General features: G+C 36.6%; 1 protein-coding gene across 3 annotated transcripts in view; it reads left to right on the top strand.

The window, feature by feature from the left end:
• The window catches only part of ZCCHC6 (zinc finger CCHC-type containing 6), a 65519-nt gene that overhangs the window by 6263 nt on the left and 37116 nt on the right, over window positions 1-22140 (top strand). For 2 of the 3 annotated variants that reach the window (XM_008058227.1, XM_008058228.1), the window contains exons 3-12: window positions 1021-1202; window positions 1608-1724; window positions 2229-2406; window positions 4770-4858; window positions 7759-7810; window positions 8721-8790; window positions 9403-9529; window positions 10722-10841; window positions 18664-18816; window positions 21709-21889. In XM_008058227.1, coding sequence (XP_008056418.1) covers window positions 1021-1202; window positions 1608-1724; window positions 2229-2406; window positions 4770-4858; window positions 7759-7810; window positions 8721-8790; window positions 9403-9529; window positions 10722-10841; window positions 18664-18816; window positions 21709-21889 — 1269 coding nt within the window. The remainder of the gene's footprint in view (window positions 1-1020; window positions 1203-1607; window positions 1725-2228; window positions 2407-4769; window positions 4859-7758; window positions 7811-8720; window positions 8791-9402; window positions 9530-10721; window positions 10842-18663; window positions 18817-21708; window positions 21890-22140) is intronic. The other variant, XM_008058229.1, reaches the window with a different exon arrangement.

The raw sequence follows: 22140 nt of genomic DNA, 5'->3' as shown, positions 1-22140 counted from the left end.
CTAGTAATGAGTTCCTCTGAAAACTTGACAGAGGAGTTGCCTCATACAGGGCATTTCAGTAGGTTTGCATTTTTAAGGACCAATTTGTTTTAATCATATGTGTTACTCATAGCTTCACTTTTCAGAACTTGATAGAAGTTATTATAGCTACTAAAGCAACTTTTTACAGTCCAGTCCCACAATCGCTTTGTTTCACTGGCTGAAAAGTTATAAAGTTTTAAAAAGGAATGGATTTATTTATTCATTATAAGGATTGTAGAACAGCAGAGTTTTGTAAATAAATAGAGAAAACTTTATTTCAACTACCAATTATCTTTTTCCTTAGAAATATGCTCAGTGTACAGGCTATTCAATGAAGCTAAAATGGAAGTAAAGATAAAATGGGAAATAGTTGTCCTTAATAAATAAAATTTTGACTTGGACTTCTTCATGTTGATGGAGGAACCTGGATTATGTGTTACTGATGGCTAAATTTGCAACTAAATGATTAATTTTTCCCTCAAGATAAGGAGGTGGTTGATTCTAGTTCTCCAAGGGTACATTGTCCATTTTTGCCCTATTGAGATTGTTCACTTATTTAAAAAAATGAAAGTAAATGTGAATGGTTTTAATTAGAATAATGGGTATACTTATAGGTATTGTAGACTACATTCGATATATGTACATTATGTATTGTAAAATGTTAACGATAGTAGAATTATAGATATTCTTGCCTTCAGAGAATAATTTTTACTATTGCTTCAGTATGCTCACCAGGAAGAGATAATACAAAAATTAAAGCACAATTCTTTTTGATTTTTTCAAAAAGGTAATTTCTATGGATTGATGCCTTCCAGGTGATGTAATTACTGAATCCTGTATTCAGGCATTTTGTCATAGTATAGCTACCTTTCCTTTTACTCTATGTTCAGATGTGATTTATTCTCTCACATGATTTAATTAATATATACATAAGTTCTGCTTTTTACTCAGGAGTGGCATTATTTAATATTGCCAATAATATTTTGCCCCTAACTTAAGAAAACAAGAAGCAGCGGTCTAGACCTAGGAAACCACGGAGGACTAGAAATGAGGAAACTGAGCAGGACGGAGACTTGGAAGGCCCTGTGATTGACGAGTCTGTGCTTTCAACAAAGGAACTGCTGGGTTTACAGCAGGCTGAGGAGCGACTGAAAAGAGACTGCATTGACAGGCTAAAAAGGGTAACATCTTTGGGCATATATTTGTTAGTTAAAATCCTTGTTTGGGTCTAAACTTTGTTAGTAATTGGGAATATATGCTTTGATGAATTTGGTATCCTACTTTATGAGTATTTAAGCACTGCAAGTTAAAAGTGATATCCAATGTGATTTAACAGAATTAAGAATCATTGCTATTACACTTAAATTAAATGACTTTTAGGATAGTAATGAGTTCAGGGCTGAAGTACACTTTGATTGCCTCTGTGAATAGTCACTTCACTCCAGCCTGGACAACATAGTGAGACCCTCCCTTGGGGGTGGGGGTTGAGAAGTGAGGGGGAAATTATTTTCTGGCTAGTTGTGTTTACTTGTATGTTTGGTGATAACATTTATCTCTTTCTATATGTAAATTTCTTCAAATTATAGCGACCACGAAACTACCCAACAGCAAAGTACACCTGCAGACTCTGTGATGTTTTAATTGAATCCATTGCATTTGCCCATAAGCATATCAAAGAGAAGAGGCACAAGAAAAACATTAAGGTAAGTTTGATGTAACCCAAACAATTATGCTTACCTGTCAGTCATTATTATTTGTCATCTTTGTGACTTTCTTCTTAACACTATGATATTGATAACTTTACTACTTTATTTACTGAATGTATTATAGCCTGAATACATTATACTGGTCAGATGTGTTTTGCTGGGCAGTCTGTAAATTTCCTTAAGGGCGAAATCAGGATGTATGAAGTCATTGATAGGACCTAGGTATGTGTTTTTATGCCAGTAATACAGCACATAATCAGTTTGTTGTTGCTGTTTTTAATGTTCTTTACCCTTTCTCCTATGCCTGTCTGTCCCACTGACACTCACCCATGTCATGTGCATAAAGAAATGGGAGTGCATTTGATCGGATGAAGACATTTAACTAAGGGGGGGAGGACTAAGAAAGATTCCAGGAAATTTTATAGGGTGTTGTTTCAGTGAATGGGAGAAGGTAAAAACTGTGTGCAAGTCATTCTTGATCTCAATATTTGATCTTAAAAGGAAAAGCAGGAGGAAGAGTTGCTCACTACGTTACCCCCGCCAACAGCCCTACAGATCAATGCAATTGGCATTGCCATTGACAAAGTGGTGCAGGAGTTTGGCTTACACAATGAGAACTTGGAACAAAGGCTAGAAATTAAACGTATCATGGAAAATGTGTTCCAACACAAGTTACCAGGTATTTTCTAGATTTGTTTTTCTACTTAGCTGTCTGAAAGTTCCTCATTTATTTTTTTTCCAACCAGTTGTAATTTTCACCTAGTAAAATTTCACTTTTCATGTCCTGAAGCTCTTGTTTTTTGTTTTTCCTGGTGTCCCCAAGGTAACAAAGACTTTTCACATGCATTGTCATTAAAAACTTGTTTTCAGTATAAATTTTTCTGTGTACACAAACTTAAAGTATGCCCCATATTATTGGAGCACTATGGGAACTCTTTTGTATGTGTTTGTTTGCCTTTCTGCTTATCTTGACACAATATTTTGAGTTAAAATCAAGAGAAATATCCTGATGTTATTTTCAGATTATCTTTGTTGAAGAAAAGGTTTTATTTAAAGCATATTTAAAATAATTGCAAGCTGGTCTCCGTGGCTCAGCCTGTAATCCTGAGCTTTGGGAGGCTGAGGTGAGTTTGCCTGAGCCCACGGGTTCGAGACCCTCCTGGGCAACTTGGCAAGATCTCATCTCGACAAGAAATCAAAAACTTAGGCAGGCGTGGTAGCACACGCCTGTAGTTCCAGCTACTTGGAAGGCTGAGGTGGAAGGATCGCCAGAGACCAGCAGGTCGAGGCTGCGGTGGCCGGGAGCGGCCACTGCACTCCCAGTCTGGGCGACAGAGTGAGACTCCAGCTCAAAATATAAATAAATAAATAATTGCAGCATCTAAAATGAACCTTGAAAACTAGTTTGTAAGTAATTTGTAGTGGATTTTATGTACTGTAGAATTGCTTTTCCAAGTTATGTCTTTCTGCCTATTTTTAATTTTAGAGTTTTGGAGAGTGGGGAGTGGGGACAACTATTTGGAGTATGTTACTATGAAAATTTAAGGCCAGGTATGGTAAATGCCTGATACAGCTTCTGTCAGTCCTTGACAGTAACAAACCCTGCCTCATCTCTCTCCCTACCACTAGCCATTCTTGTTTCGGTAAATGACTGGAATAGCTTAATCATTCTCAGTCTTTGCTGTGCTTCAGAATTATCTGTAGAGCCATGGACAACTACTTTTAGAAAACTCCATAAGTGATTCTGATCCACAGCTAGGGTTGGAATCATTATATAAATTTGTCACCTCACAAGGCTTAGAACTATTTGTTTTACTCAGAGATCATACATATAGTATTTGTAATATGTATACTTGTATAAGAATAAGGGGAAATAATCTTAGTCCATTATATAGGTATCTCTAAAAAGTCAATTATTATTTTAATGAATTTTGCTGTAGAATTTCATGTAAAAATGAATGTGTTTTGTTATGAGAAACTGTTAAAACCCAAAGAAAGCACTTGAATTGGTAAACCTTAGACAAACGAAAACCAACCCCTGATGAGAAAGGATAATATTTTGGCACAATACCGTTGTAGTAAAACATTGAAAATAAATGCCCTAAATATAGGTGGTACACATATACGCACATGCATCTTCCTCTGAAGAGTAAAATGCATAGCATTTTAAATGATATCAATGATGTAATTATTTTTCAAAAGTTTTTCTAAAGGGATTATGTTATGTGAAATGCGATTTGTCAACAGTGTAATGAGTAATATTAAAAAGTAACTGTGCAGATTATTACTGTTTTACTGAAACACACTTTTTATAGTAAATTACACCTGTTTGCTTTGTAAAAGATGAAAAGAAATGTTTGCATTAGCTCAAGTATATCATCAGATTTATAAATGTAAAGGAAAGGTATGCTTTTTTTAACTTTCACTTTTTTTTTTTTTTTTTTTGAGTTGGAGTCTTACTGTGTTGCCCAGGCTGGAGTGCAGCGGCATACACACTCACGGCCACCCCAGCGTCGACCTGCCAGGTTCAGGCGATCCTTCTGCCTCATCCTTCCAAGTAGCCGGAACTATAGGAGTGTGCTACCATACCCGGCTAATTTATTTGATTTATTGTAGAGATGAGTTCTCACCAAGTTGCCCGGGCTGGTCTTGAATTCGTGGGCTCAGACAATTCTCTCACCTTGGCCTCCCAAAGTGATGGGATTACAGGCGTGTGCCACCACACCCGGCCAACATTTGAACAATCTCAAATAGTGTTTTCTGTACCATATGTGACCACTGTAATGTAGGATTTTGACATGTTTTACAACGACATGAAAAGAATGACTTAAGCTAAATCACTGTCAATATAGCCTCCTCTGTTAAATAAAATCAAGAGAAAAGCAAAGAGCCACCTATTCCTGTCCTTTGTTTATACCAGACTTGAATACAGTTTTGCTTTTGTGTATGATTTTAATTGATGGTTTTGTTTCTGCAATAGCAGTGTTTTGTTAAAACTTTTGAGAAATTCTACTTTATGACATTTACTTACTTATTTTTTAGATTGTTCTCTAAGATTATATGGATCATCCTGTAGCAGATTGGGTTTCAAAAATTCGGATATAAACATTGATATTCAATTTCCAGCCATCGTAAGTACAAAATGAAATCTTGGGCTTTTCCAAATAGTATGGAAATTCTTTCTTTCAAATGTGAACTGCATATCAATGTATTTTAGATATTTGAAGAAACAACTTTTTTCCCAAAAACTTCTATTTTTATGTCTTCTGCCTGCCTTCAGTTTTAGAGCTTTAAGTATCCTACCGGTTTTCATACTTACTTTTAACACTGGTTTTTTAACCTTGTGAATCTATCGGAGGTAGTTAGGTTCTGGTTATCTTAAAAAGGCTAAATTCTCTTAGTCAAATCATCTTTCCAATGGCAGGAAACAAATTCAGATTTTTTCTGTTTGGTTTGGTTTTGGTTTTTGGTGTTTCTTTTTTTGAGTTGAAGTCTCACTCTGTCGCCCAGACTGGAGTGCAGTGGCACGCTCATGGTCACCGCAGCCTCAACCTGCTGGGCTCAGCCTTCCAAGTAGCTGGAACCACAGGCACATGCCACCACGCCCGACTAATTTTTTGATTTTTTTGTAGAGATGGGGTCTCGCCAATTTGCCTCAGCTGGTCTTGAACCTGTGGGCTCAGGCAATCCTCTTACCTTGGCTTCGCAAAGTGCTGGGACTATAGGCATGAATCCACTGCACCCGGCCTTGTTTTGTTTTTTGAGTGGGTATCTCACTCTGTTGTCCGGGCTGGAGTGCAGTGGCGCCATCACAGCTCACCACAGCCTTGACCTCCTGAGCTTGGATAATCCTTCTACCTCAGCCTCTCAAGTAGTTGGGGCTATAGGCACAAACCACCATGCCTGGCTTATTTTTTCTTTTCTTTTCTTTTTTTTTTGTAAAGGTAAAGTTTTACTGTGTTGTCCAGGCTGGAGGATCAGATTTTAAGTAGTGTAGATATGTAAATATTTATGGTCTGAAAGCTTAATTATCTCCTGAATTACCTCTTTCTATATATCTATTGAGATAATTAGGCTTTTACAAAACCACACCTGAATTCCTGGTTTGAACATGATTCAAAAAGACGTTGGTGAGACAGTTTTTCAGTTGGAAGGTAACTGGCTGCAGTGACATGCTTGTGTAGTCCCAGGTACTCTGGAGGCCAAAGTCAGAGAGTCCCTTGAGCCCAGAAGTTTGAGGCTGGAGTACGCGATGATCAGGCTTGTGAACAACCACTACATTCCAGCCTGGGCAATTTAGTGAGACCCCTTCTCTTAAATAAACACATACACACACACACACACAAAGGAAGGCACTTTAGTAGATTGTTTATTTTTCCACTGGTGGTTCCCACAGGTCAGTTTGCAGGTGGTCTGTGTGCAGCTGTTTGAGTTGCTTGTTAAAAATCCAGAATCTGAGCTGGGTGCAGCAGCTCATGCTTGTAATCCAGCTACTCAAGAGGCTGATGTAAGAGGGTCAGTTGAGGTCAGAAGTTCAAGACTAGCCTGGCCAACATCGCAAGACCCTGCCACTAAAAAATAAATAACTTAGATCCTAGGGCCCCAGCCCCAGGTGTTCTATTTCACAGCCTCTCATTCCTTGCCATAGTTGACTGCTATCATTACCTGGTTAGCTAAACAATAGATCTTACTGTTCTTTTGGGGTTTTCTTTTGTTTTTTTTTTGAGTTGGAGTCTCACTCTGTCGCCCAGAAATGGAGTGCAGTGACCACTCCCGGCCACTGCAGCCTCGACCTGCTTGGGCTCCCGCGATCCTTCCGCCTCACCTTTCCAAGTAGCTGGAACTACATGCACATGCTACCACACCCGACTAATTTTTTTGATTTATTGTAGAGATGAGGTCCCGCCAAGTTGCCCAGGCAGGTCTCGAACCCGCGGGCTTAGGCAATCCACTCACCTCAGTCCCCCAAAGTGCGAGATTGCAGGCTGAGCCACCGAGCCCAGCTCTTACTGTTCTTTTAACTTTAAATTCTGATCAGTGATTTACCAGCCATAGTAGTTATTTTGATCTGGTGTCATTCATTCAGCTAGCAAATAGTAACTAAATCCCCTTTTTTTAAACTAAATCCCTTTTATAGCAGGCGTTATATTATACTAGATTATAAAGGACAAAACAGACATGGCTTCTCTTTCATGGAACGCATATCTAGTAAAGGAGATAAGTAATTACAATTATAATTAGTAATAGCTAATTATAATTAGTTATAGTGAGATCCCTGCAAGGAAACAAGGTCCAGTTATAGAAAACGACAAAGGCCATGCAGAGATACAGCAGTCCTGAAGACCCCTTTGGAAAGGAGACTAAACTGAGCCCTAAAAGGTGAAAAGGAGCCTGTGGGGTAATTTCAGACAGAACAGTATTTGCAAACACCCTAAATCAATAAGGGGCTTGACGTACTCAAGGAGCTACAAGGAGGATTATGTAGGTGTGGTGAAGCAACCAACAAAACGAAAGAGTATGGAATGAGGATGGAGAGGTAACTGGGGCCCGACATGGTAAGGAATTTGGTTTTGACCTGAGGGCAGTAGAAACTCATTGAGCGTTTTAAGAATCTAGTTTATGATTTTAAATGGTTTGGTTCCCATTTGGAACAAGGATTGTCAAAAGGCAAGGCTAAAACTGGACCAGTAAGTGATCTGTTGCAGTAGTCTTGCAGAGTGACAGGTAATATTTTTAGTAGTTTGACAAATTTCCAGCTACCACTTTGAGATTTGCTGAGAGGCAATTACCTCGAGAATTAGTTCATTAGGAGGTAACTGTAGTAGGTCTCTTTTGCCCATGCTCATCCTTGTTTGGTGTTCATCTGTCTGTTTGACATGTGCACACAGCGTGATGCTTAATTTCTTTACTGTGGTAGCAGTGTACATTTCTAATTTGGAAATCAGTTTGGGGAAATTTAGATAACTGTATTATATCAGTGAAGCAAAACTACTTAGGGATTATTTCATGTATTCATTGATTTATTTCCTAGATGTCTCAGCCAGATGTCCTCTTACTTGTTCAAGAATGTTTAAAGAACAGTGGTAAGGCCAAACTCCACATTTTAAAACTTTTCTCTTGTCTATAATTTGGATATATCTATTTTTAAAACTTTTGAAAATAGGAAGTTTTGTTTTAAAAATTGTTTATATGGGTAATATACAAAGCAGAAAAACCAGAAAATGCTCATGAGTTATTAACTAGAGTCCTGTTAATAGTTCTTCTATTGCAGAATAACCATTTTATAGTAACAGTTTTAGCATGATGATAGCATCACTATTTATAAAGATTCAATGAGTCCTAGATGTGACCAAAAAATACAAGATATGTAAAATTTTCTCTTTAGGATAAAACTAAAGGATGATCTTCTTTATTCCATCATTAAAATTAATATTTTACCAACGGTAAATAGGTGTACCTGACTCTAATTAATCCAAAAAGGGCTGTTCCCATTTAGTTTGCTAGTGGTTCAACGCAGTGTCCAAGTTGGGGCTTTACGGCTTTTTGTGCTTTATATAGGCCTCATTAAACTGTCGCATCCCTTGGATCAGTCGTCCCCATCTTTCTTGTTTTCATTGAATAAAACGTTTTTTCCTTAGTTCAATCAGTATGTATTTTGACATTGGACATTTTAGTAGCTTTTGCAGCAATTCTGTTTTTAGTGTCTACCCATATTTCTAATTATGTTATCCATATAACATTTAAATGTTCTGATTCAATGATGTAGTCATTTCTAACAAATGTTAGGGTTGTGTAATAAAAATTTTAAATTAATGTGATTACTCGATTTCTGACTATAGTATTTTTTCCTTTTTGAGTCATTTCAGAGTTTATTTCGCAGTGGTCTTTCAAAAGGTCAAACAAATAAGGCACAAGTGATACTTATACTATAGCTGGTTCTGCTTTTGAACAAAGCTTTAATTAACCGACTTAATTTTCTTTTTCTTTCCTCAGACTCTTTTATCGATGTTGATGCAGATTTCCACGCTAGGGTGCCGGTGGTGGTATGCAGAGAAAAGCAAAGGTCTCGGTTTCTTTAAGCTGTTTATTTATTTATTTATTAGCTATCAACTTGCCAAACCTTCGAGTACTTCACTAAATCTTAATGTCCAATTTCTCCAGTTATAAGTTTTTTGTATGATTATCACACATGCTTCCTATTAGCATTCTCCTTGTACTTCTGGTGCAAGAGGAGAAATCTTTTAATTTAAAAGTAAAAAACATAGAAAGACAGCATTTTGACCCATTTCAGCTGGGTAGAAAAACAACCTCATCAATAGTTACTTGCTTTAATTACCTTTATTTGACACCCTTTTAGGCAGCACTTGTGGCAGTGCTGAGTGACAGTGTGACCTGTCCCAATCGTGTCTCCCTCCATCTGGAAGCATTATCATCAAAGTTGTAGTTCTGAAAAATAAAATTTACTCAGAAAACGGCTGCCATATCTTTTTTTTTTATATCCAATTTCTTAAATGACCCATAAAGATTTAGTGAGGTTTTTTTTTAACTTTTAAGTTTTTTTACTAAAATGTATTTATTGTCAGTGCAAATTAGGGATTGGCATAAAGGATACCTGAAACCTGTATAACATTTTTTTTCTCTTTTTCTTTTCCATCCTCACCCCCACCTCCACCAGTGGTCTTCTTTGTAAAGTGAGTGCAGGAAATGAAAATGCTTGTCTGACAACAAAACATTTAACTGCCCTTGGTAAACTAGAACCAAAGCTGGTTCCTTTGGTGATTGCATTTAGATACTGGGCAAAGGTAGGTTTGAGTTCTTTAAATGTATGAATACATTCTATGTATGCATAAGCAGCATGCTTTGATTTTTACTTGGTTAATTTAATCTTTAACGTATAGACCTATATTTATAGACATCAAAAGAGAAAGGCTTCTGAATTTTGGAACAGAAGAATGTACAGAAGGAAAATTCAGTGTTACTATTTCATTTTAACAGTATTGCTCAAAAGATCAGAATGATTTATAATGCTTATTAAAAATCAGATTTGTGGGTCAAATCCCAGAGGATATGGCCCAAGAATTTGCATTTTAACTAATTTACCATGGTGATTCTTAGGTACAGGACAGTTAAGATAAAGCTTCTTATATTTCCAGTAACATATAGAGACTCCAAAAATATAAACAGCACTCTGGTCTTATTTACATTTCCATAATGTTTTCAATATAGTATCCCATTTGAAATTCTCTAATAAACAGTAGAGCAGTTAACATTCCCCCAAAATGTGAGGTTGAATCATAATTAAACAGTTGAGAAGTTGAGACTCTGTGTATGCACTTTATAGCAAAAAGCAAAAGCTTTCCTGATTGGGTAATAGCAGCAACAATAGATGATTCCTGTTTCTCAGATTCAGAATGAGCAGAGGATGCGGCACTCTTCCCTGGGCGAATGATAATTACAATATTCCATCCTTTGAAAATCATGTCCTGCTTCATTAAGTAGAACATGCTTTTGTAATTGTTATTTCCGTTACTGCTGATGAGTTTGCCCACATTCTCTCCCCACATCACCTTTGTGGCCAAGGCATGAATTTGCAAGACTGCAGGTTAGAATGAGAAGACCATTGAATTGGGCAAAGCCAGGTGGCTTGCACTTGGAACTGAATCATCATTTTTACTTCATTAACATGTGTTCTAATCAAGTGAGTGGATTTACCATGGATATCAAAAATGAAATAGCAAATGATATTTTAGGGCCCTCTGCAAGTAAGTATAGTTAACAAGATTAAATATTTGAAATTGAAACTATCTTTCAATTTTTTTATTTATCTTTCAAAACTGCAATATACGGTTACTGCAAAAATAAAAGGAAGTTATATACTTTGTCACTACTGTTTTACTCTGAGGAATCACTGTAAATTGTGTAATACATGAGAATGAAGTTACAGGTTTTAGGTCAAATTGTGTAAATGCTTGTTCTGTTTTCTCTTGTTGATAGCTTTGCAGTATAGATCACCCTGAAGAAGGAGGCTTGCCACCTTATGTGTTTGCCCTGATGGCCGTTTTCTTTCTTCAACAGAGGAAAGAACCCCTTTTACCTGTTTATCTAGGATCATGGGTATGAAACTTTTTTACTGTTGTTGATGTCGCTGATACTTATTGTATTATAGGTTTACAATTAAATTTTGTATAATTTCAAAATCTAAGCACCTAACCAGGACTGATAAGGATTTATTTATTCTCCTTATGTGAATATTCTTATCTTTCACTGCCGAAATACGGCGTTTGATTTCAACATGGTGCCCTGTACTCTGCTAGGGATACGATTACCCTTCTAGACCACAAAATCTCTTAATTTTTGAAACATATGTGGTCCTGAGAGTTTCAAACAAGAGATTGTGACCCTGTATTAAATTTTTCATTTGGTACATCCTTTCTTCGGGTACAGTTTTCTAAATTGATACTTGAATTTACATATCACCTCCCAGATAGACTATAGGTTTGGTTCACTGTAATTTATTTTTTATTTTCTTTCTTTCTATAACCTATAGAACGAAAGAAAATATAAACATTGAGATTTCTACCTCTACCACAAGATACAGAGCTTAATAGTAACCTCTTGAATAATATTTTAATAGTCTCTTGAAGATGAATTAAAATTCATGTGGCAACTCTTTCTTTCTGGATAAATTGTTGTTGAGTTGATTTGTTCAGATAAGAGGCCATCTGAAAGAATCAAAATTATGTTGTTCTCATCCTCTTGGAAACCTTTTTTTTTTTTAATCCCTATGTGTTACTTTTATGTACTCTTATGTGTACATTTATTTTATAGAAAGATTACTTAGTAAAAAGCTTTGGCTTTTTACTAAGTAAAATCGGCTATTTTAACTGCTTTTCTTTTTACTGCATATAGGTTTTTCTCATCATTTAAGGAGTTCTTAACTATGGGTATACATAAAAAAATTAATTAAAGGAGATTTTTTCTTTATACTTAAACCGAGATTAAGCAAGGACTTATGATTGGCAGACCCTAGGAATAAAGACTGAAGTCAAATAAGCTACTTATAAAACTATATCCTGGCATAAGAGACTATAGTATGCTATAAATCCTCGTTGCCTCAGAGATAGTTTTCTTTGTGACTGTGGTACTGAAATGAAAGAATTTAGGGTCATGAGAGAGTACCTCTACCAAACTACTCTCTTGTGGAAAAAAGAGCAGAAGAACAAAGTCAACCCTTAGTTGAAAAATAATTCTTTCCACCAGACCCAGGTAGGAATCTTTGAAAGTCTTTGAAGTTTTCTTTTCTTCTTAATCCAAGAAAGACAGGAGTTTTGGATGAACCAAACCAGTTGGATTCTGTGTTCCCTTGCTCACTACTGTCTTACTGGGTGAGATCTACCTTTTTAAGTGCCATGATTTTCTCTAAGTAGTTATCTTTCATTGTCACGAGGATGCAGAAAAAAAAGTATTTCTCTGCTGGTGATGATATTCTCTTCAGGATGTGCTTGAGTATATAAACATCTTTTTCTGTGGCCAGTATGTTACCTCCTTGGCAGTAATACTTGAAACTCTCTAAAGTGACACTGACTTTGATTTTGATTATATCATTTGTTTATTCAAATGATATATACTTTTGTTAATGACAAAAGTAGGTATGTGGTGATCAAAAACTGAATTGAATTCTGTGGCTCAAGTAAGGCAGACTCTACCACCTGAACCAAAATGATCTGTATTTTTCTGCATTTAAACTAGTCAGGTATTGTTTTACTGGCTTCTGTCAGAGTCTTAGTTAAAAATATAAAGCAAGTGAGGAGAAAGAAATTTATGTTTATTCAGTAACTTATTTATGCCAGATATTTTACATCATTTCTACAGAAAATCCAATTAGGTCCTCATAATTATGTGTATAAAAATATCTAGACTGTTAATTCTTTCAAAATCTTTAAAGCACTGTGTATACTAGCCCCTGAAGGGAATACAAAGACGAACAAGACTAAGTTCTCTGTTTAATGTTTCGTGCCTCTGATCTATCATTTTAAAAATCTTTTAGCCATTCTGTTCCAACCTACTCAGACCTCTTCCATGTTAGCGACTACTTCCCCCAAACTTTACTCCTAATCAAAATTTCCATTTTATTGTCATTTGATCTTGAAATGATCCAAAGTTAAATCATAGTGAGTTGTGAATGATGTTTAATTCTGTCTTCTCAGCATCTTTTTACCCCACAACAATGCTTTATTAGTTTTTCTAGTAGATATTATAGAATCTACCTTATTTTTATTATACACACCTCACCCGTAGCAAACAGTTAGGGATACCAGATAATACAGTAGAAAGAGGAACAGAAGAACAGTTCTAAAGTTTGACAGCACTGGAACTCATCTAGGTTTTTCCACTTGTAGTCTTATGGTCTTGAGCAAGTTATTTAATATCTAAGCGTTAGTGTCATTCTGAGCTTTAAATGAGATAATGAATGTAAAGCTCCTGAAACGAGGTAGAAGAACAAATGTTAGTCCTTTTCTCCTTTAATAGAAAGTCAAGTTCCACTTATGGTGTGGAAGTGTGAACTCCTAACCATGTGATCCTTCTGCAAATAACAACTGTAAACTCTGGACAAAATACAAAAACAACAGCATGAATGTCCTGCAGGCTGAACAAATGCAAACAGACTTTGGAGGGGAGTCAAAACTTGGAGCAAGTGACCAACACAGAGTGAGTTTCCTGTTTTTCTGTGGCTCTAAAGGCAACTCTGATGTAAATAAAACGAAGCCAGTTCTCTTTCTGGCCAGAGGAACCAGGGCCACCAGAAGATAGGGGGAGTAAGATGGGGAACAGAAAGGAAAGATAACACAGAAGTGTGTAATTCTATATACAAACTCAGCATGTCTCTAGCTAACTCCTGAACCAGACTGGTTCATCCTGAAAGGAGCATGGAAGTCATCACTCTTGTCCTCACAACAAGAAAAAAACTGAACAAACTGAAAATCAACAACTCTTCTTAGATCCATCAGACATTTGGGGTCATGGGCAAACCTCTGCCCTCAAAATTGAAGAGCAGGCTAATACAGTGACACGCAGCTTTTACCAGAGCAGGAACCCTGGAGTAGAACCCTATCACTGGAGCCAGTACCAGGCTAGAAAAATTTAAAGTGTGATTAACAAATTTCTGGAGGCTTCGTATGGACAAGCTTGAGAGTTAAAAACCCATTTTTAAATCAGCCGGGTGTGGTAGCGCATGCCTGTAATTCCGGCTACTGGGAAGGCTGAGGTGGAAGGATCGCCGGAGCCCAGCAGGTCAAGGCTGCGGTGGCTGGGAGCGGCCACTGCACTCCAATCTGGGCGACAGAGTGAAACTCCAACTCAAAAAAAAAAAAACAAAAACAAAAACCCATTTTTAGGAGGGCTTCCTCAAACTTTTGTGAGTTTTACCCCCAGGAACCCCGCCAAGTAGTGAGGTTGAAGATCTGAGGAAAAGCCCCTAATGCTTCTGGCAGGTGAGAGGAAAAGTAGCTATTTAAGAAATATGCCTAGGGTGTTCTGTTCTGAACAAAAGCCTGCTCTCAGGAGGAACTTATTTCCCAGAGCTTGACCACCTTGGTTTTATTAGGGCCTACCTAACCCACCCAGGGGAAGAGAAATACCAACTCCACCCCCTTGGGTCCTCCTGTCTCATTTGAGGGGTGTGGTGGGGGAAGAGAACTGGGAAGTACTTGCAAAGGTCACAGCCTAGGGCAGAGGCTCACTACAAGACTGAAACCTAATCTTAGGGATATATAGTGTTTTCCCTCCCTTGGGATCACAAGTTGTAAACTAAAAAGCTCAGATCTTACTTAAGAAGTCTTTATGGAATTGCAAAGACAACAAGGGAGACAAAAACAAGGACACCAGAGGAAGTTTTAGCTCTACATCTACAACTACAAGAAACAGTAAGCATAGCCTAAAACCTAGCCAGATAAACACGAAACCTCACACTAAAGGCCTACTTACCTCAGTTCTTGCACCCAATACATTATATCCACCTTTCAACAAAATATTCCAAAGCATGCTAAAAGACAAAAACACAGTTTGGAGAGACAGAGCAAGTATCAGAACCGAACTTATATGGCAGAGATGTTGAAGTTATCAGACCAGAAATTTAAAATAATAATGAATATACTAAAGACTCTAATGGAAAAAAATAGATGACATGCAAGAACAAGTGATTAATACAAACTGAGAGGTGAAAACTTCAAATAAAGAATTGAAAGAAGATGCTAGATATCAAAAACACTGTAACAGAAATGAAGAATGCCTTTGGGCTCATTAATAGATGAGATCAGCCAAGAAAAGTTAGTGGATTTGAAGTTATAGCAATAGAAAATTTCCAAACTGAAAAAGGAAAAAAGGAATGAATAAAAAAGAACAGAATATCTAAGATCTAGGTCCATTTCTCAAAGCTGTAACATATGTATAATGGAAATACCAGAAGGAGAAGAAAGAAAAGAAGAAATACTTGAAGTAATAATGACCAAGAAGTTTCGAGTTTTAATGACAGACTCCTAAGGCACATATTTGTAGGGCAACTGAAAATAGGAGCCAAAGCTTAAAGAACTGATCTGAGATCTGAGCCACTTGTCTAACCAAGATAATTACCTGCTGAAACAAAAATGTTACTTTTTGGAGTAAAATAAAGAATTCAGAATTTTTGTAATACAGCATAGTATTTACAATGTCTAGAATGCAATCCAGAATTACTAAACATACTGAGTCAAGAAAGTGGGACCTACTTTCAAAGGAAAAGAAAATCAACAGATGTCAACCACAGGATGACCCAGATGCAGGAAATATCAGACTTTAAACAGTTATTGTAACTGTGCTTTATGAGATAAAAGAAGTAATACATTTGGAATGAATGAAGAGAAAGTAAGTGTTAGCTAAAGAAATGGGAAATAGAAAAAGAATCAAATGGAAAATTTGAATCAGTGGACAAACAGAAAACAAATGCTCAAATGTTAGATCTAAAACCAATGATATCCTAAATATTGATAAACTAATTATCTCTATTAAAAGGCATAGATTAACAGAATGAGTAAAACAAAACTGTATTCTGTCTAGAAGAAATTCAATTCATTAAAAAACATATACATTGAAAGTGGATAGAAAAAGATATAAATTGTAACCAAAAGAAAGTGAAGAAGCTATAATAATATCAGATGAGATATATTTCAAGAGAAAAAATATTACCAAAGACAAAAGGGACATTTCATTATGATAGGGTCAATTCATTAGGAAGACAAAACAGTTAAATATTTGTACCTATTAAGAGAACATCAAATTACATGAAGCCGAAATTGATGAAATTCATTTTACCATCAGAGAAGGAAATTTTAACACCTTCTCAGCAACTTAAACCTGAGTTAACTAAACAAAAAATTAGTATAGACTAGGGGATCTGATAGATATTATCAGCCACCTTGACCTACTTGATATTTATAAAACACTACACCCAACAACTACAGAATATACGTTTTTTAAGTGCATATAGTACGTTTACCAAGATAAACTATATACTGGTTCCTAAAAGAAGTTTTAGTACATTTAAAAGGATTGAAATCAGAGAGTATGTTATGTTAGAATTTACAAAGATGGAGATATAGATCATAAGATATTTTTAAAAATCATACATGTTAAATTGAGCAGTACATTTTAAAGTAATCTATGGGTCAAAGAATAAATTACATGGGAAATCAGAAAATATTTTAAACTAAATGATAATAAAAATACATGATATCTTAGCCAGGTGTGGTGATCCATGCCTGTAGTTCCAGCTACTAGGGAGGCTAAGGCCGAAGGATTGCTTGAGCCCAGGAATTCGAGGCTGTAGTGAGCTATGATTGCACCATTTCACTCCAGCCTGGGCAACAGAGCAAAACTGTCTCAAAAAAGAAATGGTAAAGAAGAAAAAAAAATTCAGGATATCGAAATGGGTGAGATGCAGCTAAAATAATGTCTAGGGAAATTTGTAGGCTTAAATGCTTAAATTTAAAAAGAAAGGTCTAAAGTCAGTGACGTAATGGTTCCCCTCAAGAAGCTGGAAATCAAAATGGGTCAAAGATCTAAATGTAAAAATTAAAAACTAGAAAACTCAGAAGAAAACCTAGGAGAAAATTTGCATCAAGAATTTCTTGGAATGCTGAAAGCATAAACCATATCAATAAAGAAAAACATTGATAAATTAAACTTTATCAAACCGTGAAACTCTAGCTCTTCAAAAACATCATTAAGAAAACAAGCCACCAAACTGTAGAAAATATTGAATACATACATCCAACCAAGAAACTACACCTAGTATTTTCCAGAGTGTTTTTTGCAGGAGAGTAGTTCAATCAGCAGATCTTTACTTACTGTGGTCAGGCACTCTTCTGGGTGCTAGAGTTAAAGTGGTGAACAAAACAGAATCTTGGCCCTGGAATTTGTACATCCAGTGGGGCCAGGGGCTAATACATACCCATCAAGTGGTGGTAATTTCTCTGAGGAAAAATAAACCTGGGTAAGAAGGAGAAGTAGGGAGCTATTTAGAGAACATATTTGAGCAGAGCTGAATAAAGTGAAGGAGAATGATCCATATGATTGTTAGATGGAAAAGCGTTTTAAGCAGAAGAAATAGCAGATGTCAACTCTAGGCCGGGAGGATAGGTCAGAGAAGCAGTAAAGGACTGAATCATGTATCCTGGAAAGGGCTGGATTTCATCTTAAGTAAGAAGGAAACAACCATGAGCAGGGGAGAAACATGATTTTAGAAGATTCACTCTGCTAAATCAATGAAGTTGTCTGATATAGAAATACATTTGGGAAATGTGATGCCATATCCACACTCTATCCCTTATTTATTTTGTTCATTAACCTGTTTAAAGGCTGTGATGAATCCCATTATACAAGAAGAAACCTGTCCAGCTCTGTTCAACATTTCTCAGACCTTTTAAGCCCAGACCATTTTCTTTGCATTAACATTCATTAATGTACTTTGAAAATTTCTTTTTTTTTTTTTTTTTACTTTGGAAATTTCTAACCTGACTAGAATTAATAGTATTTAAAATTATTTTCTGTTTTTGTTTTTTTATTTTCAGTCAGGTTTTAACTCTTGTCACCCAGGCTGGAGTGCAGTGGCACAGTCATGGCTCACTGCAGCCTCAAACTCCTGGGATCAAGTGATCCTCCTGCCTCAGCTTAAATAGCTAGGACTACAGGTGCATGCCACCATGCCCAACTAATTTTTTTATTTTTTTGTAGAGATGCAGTCTTGCTGTGTTGCCCAGCTAGAGTCGAACTCCTGAACTCAAACAACCCTCCCACCTCAGCCTTCAAAAGTGCTGGGATTACAGGCATGAGCAATGCCCAGCCTAAAATTATTTTCTTCAAATTAGGAAGATCTAGTCTTAACAATTGTATCCAGTAATATCTATAGTAACAGTTTCTTATATGTATTAAGCAATTGCTATGTGCTGTATGCTACAAGCAGATACTACCTTTATTTGAGTGCCTTGCATTCATTACTTCATATCACAACTCCCCTATAGAGGAAATTCCAGTATTGTTCCCTTTTACAGAAATCTGAGGCCTGCAGAGAGTAAATACCGTACCCAAGGTCGTACTACTACTATATGAAGAAACTGAGATTTGGGCCCTGGCAGTTTTACTCCAAAACCCATGACCTCAGCCACTAGGCCATGTTGCCTTATTTCACAAAATCACCATTTTGTTTCCAAACCAAAACCTTGTTTTTTACTTTTTAAAATATTTTTAAATTTATAGATGTCTCAGAGTTATTCCATAAATTATATCTTTTGTATTCTCAATGAACTATGAGTATATTAACTTTACATTCCTTCCAAGATTAATATGCTCTGTTTGATTCAAAATTGAATCTGCCTTTTAATAGTATATGTCTAATTTTTTCTAGATTGAAGGGTTCTCATTAAACAAACTAGGGAACTTCAACCTTAAAGATATTGAGAAAGACTCTGTAATCTGGGAATACACTGATGATGCTGCAGGCGGCGCAGACACAACAAAAGAAGAGGCACCAAAAGAAATGCCAGTTAAAATGGGCCAGGTCTGTTCTCTCTCATTTCTAATTTTACCTTCTATTTTTATTTAAGTTGTTAATTGTGGAGTTTGTGAGTTAATCAGTATTCCTGTCTTCTTCCCTTCACTATCTTAACTATTTCATTTCCTAGTCTATTCAGTCCCATGAACAGACTACAAGTAGTGAGAAAAGGTTACAAAAATTTAGATCATTAAATCAGCAGTTATGTACATGGTTCTTTCTGTGTGCCAGGTCCTTTGCCAAGTACTGAGAATTCAAAGGTAAACCTCTGTCTATTCTCAGAGAGCATAGTTTTAGATGGTATTATGAAGTTTGAGTATATCAAAGGTTAACTAACTTCAAATTACTAAAATAATAGTGAATAAGTATATGATTTAATATCTCGTCCCATACTTTTGAGGGGGTGAGCAGGGGAATTTATGCACGGGGAAAGACTAGCCATTAGAATTTCAAACAAAAATCTGTGCAATGTAATTATCCTAGTAACAAGAATAGGATTCTGTCCCAAATTGATGAAAGGTTCCTGATCTTCCCACAATTCTTTGGGGTAAAATGTCAGTAATAGCCACAAAATACTTGTGAGACCAGGATTCTAATCCCAGCTCTCTACAAACAAGTCATTTTACTCCTCCAGTCCATGGTTTACTCATGCCTAAAATGAGGAGATGTGGTCAATGATAGACTTTCCAGTTGTGTTTTCTAGAATCCTTGAACATTGGGAGGAAAAGGGAGATGGCACCACCCTAGCCCTGCTGCTGCCAGCACAGTACCACTTTGATCTGTTTTCTGTTTGGGGTTTCTGGAGTGGAGAAGAGTACAGGCTGTGGAGCCAGATTATGTGAATATGTATTCCAGCTCTCCTATTTCCCAGCTGTGTGTCCTTGAGCAAGTTGCTTCGTCTTTCTGTGTGCCAGTTTCCTCCCTACTAATGGGGATAGTATTGGTACCCTCTCATAGAATTACTGATTTATAGAATGCTTAACTCAGTGCCAAGCATGTGCTAAGCGCTCAGTAAATGTTAGCTGCTCTTCTTACTTTATTTGAAAAAGAAAGTATTCTCCACTAAAAAAAATAAAAATTAAAAAAAAAAAACATTTTAAGTACCAGTAGTCTAGATATTTCAAAGGTCTCTTAAGTTCATGTTATGGTATTGACAAGTCATTTCAGTGAGATGCTTTAAAATCCTTTACCATTCTCAAAAGGAATGGATAAAGAGATAGAATGTAATAAGACTTAAAATTTTCTAGAGTTTTGTGTGTGTGTCCTCAACTATAGTATTTGTGGGACCTAGAGCACTTCCATTTTCAATCAGTTCTGCCTCGTAAATCCACCAGATGACTTTATCTTAATTAATTAATTGACAGGATCTTTGTGGTTGAGAAAAATACTAAAATACTTGTTTTGAAACTTGATATAATAAAGTATGGTCAAAGACAAAATTGTATACCTTAGAAGAAAGGATTTTTTTCAGTTTGAATTATAAGAATAGCATGAAGGAAAAGCTATTACTATTAAGGCCATTTAATGCTTTATTTTTATACTTTTATGCCCTGTGGAAAGACTAATCATGCTGCCACTTCTGAGATTAATGAGCTCTAGACATTATGGAGTTGCATATGGTGAACAAGCACTATTCTTGGATGGGAGATGTCGAGACGTTGTTCTCATTCTGCCACTGCCAGGCAGTGTGACCTGAGGAGTCGTGGAAACTCTTGGGGCTTCAGTTCCTTGTCTCGTAACATATGGGAGTTGAGCAGGTTACCTCTTAAGAGCATCTTACAGTTGTTACGTTATGTTTTAGTGATATATGGATTTCTTGTACTTGCAAAGGCTATACCTAAGTGAAAAAATACAGAGAGCAACCAAGTCTGCCAGATGCTTTCCCTTGTTTCTGATTTAATCCTCATAACTATCCTGTGTTATAGGTGGTATCATCCCTACTCTGCAGATAATGATAGCGACCATTTTTTGAACACTGTGTGCCAGGCACTGTGCTAAGCACTTTACAGACACTACCTCATTCAGTCCTCCCAACAACCCTATGAGGTGGGTACTGTTATCCCCATTTTTCAGATGAGGAAACTAAGGCTTAGACAGGGTATAGACCTTGACTAGGATCATACACAGCCAATACATGGCAGAGCTTGGATTTCAAATCTAAACTTGTCCCAGTTCCAAAACCAGTTCTCTAAGCCGCTGTGCCATACTACCAGTCTGAGAAGGAAGAAGCTAAGTCACAGAGCTATTAAGAGCTCTGACATTGCAGAATCACTATTTGGAGCCATTTTTTCCCCTATCCTAAGTACTGTGTACTTTCCAGTATATGACATCACAGTGTGTTCCAACTTGTTAGAAGTCTGTGACTATAAAACTAGTATTGATTGCTGATAGCAAGAGTTGTTTGACTAAAATTACTTGCCACTGACAGAGCCAGTATGCTCATGTAGCTTCTCAGGGCTATGAGAGGAGTGTTTTTCCTTTTTCTCTATGCCTTTAGTTACTGTCCAGTTTTGTGTGTCTGTGATTGTAAAGGTGCCTCCAGCAGCAGTAATGGGAAGAGTTCAGTGCTGAGAGTATTAGCAACCCATGCACAGTTCTCTCTACCTGTTATTAAGAGTTCAAAATTAAGAGTGCTGTCTGGTTAAATAAAATTGGTCTGTCTATTCCTGTGATAATGACTGGATTTTAACATAGTCTAATCCTAGGAGTGCAGTGAAGTAATGCTATTTTACCACAAGCAAAATAGAACCTAGAATTTGGTTTATTTAGATGGATTGTCTAGTTTATATCTTTGCTAAAGTTTTCCAGATTTTTAAATTTGACTCTTGAATAATCTCTAGTTTTTCAGATTGTGCTTACTTCTGAAATAACCTATATGTTTCTCTTTGGTATTAATAGGTACCATTAATATTTGATATGAAACACCAGCCTTCAGTACCAGTTGGGCAGCTCTGGGTGGAATTGCTGCGATTCTATGCTTTAGAGTTTAATTTGGCTGATCTAGTGATAAGTATTCGTGTCAAAGAATCAGTATCTCGGGAATCAAAGGACTGGCCCAAAAAGCGAATTGCCATTGAAGGTATCTCAAAATGTTTGCCTTTAATTCACTTTTTTTTTAAAGGTGCCAGTCTAACAGCTTGCTTTTTATTTCAGTCTCTTTTCGGCTTCTACAAGTAAGGTAGGCCTGACCTCAAAGGTGAACTACATAGTTAGAATCTTGCATGTATTACAGTGGGTCACTTCAAGGGGCACACCTGTTCACCTCGGTTTTTAAAGTATGAGCAGCTGGAACGATGGCTGGCTGAGTCCTTGCTTTCTGTATAAATTGCT

This window comes from Carlito syrichta, unplaced genomic scaffold (assembly GCF_000164805.1).
Source record: "Carlito syrichta isolate Samal-C Ts95f unplaced genomic scaffold, Tarsius_syrichta-2.0.1 Scaffold303261, whole genome shotgun sequence".
NCBI classification, from domain to species: domain Eukaryota; kingdom Metazoa; phylum Chordata; class Mammalia; order Primates; family Tarsiidae; genus Carlito; species Carlito syrichta.
This window is presented reverse-complemented; position numbering and strand designations above follow the sequence as displayed.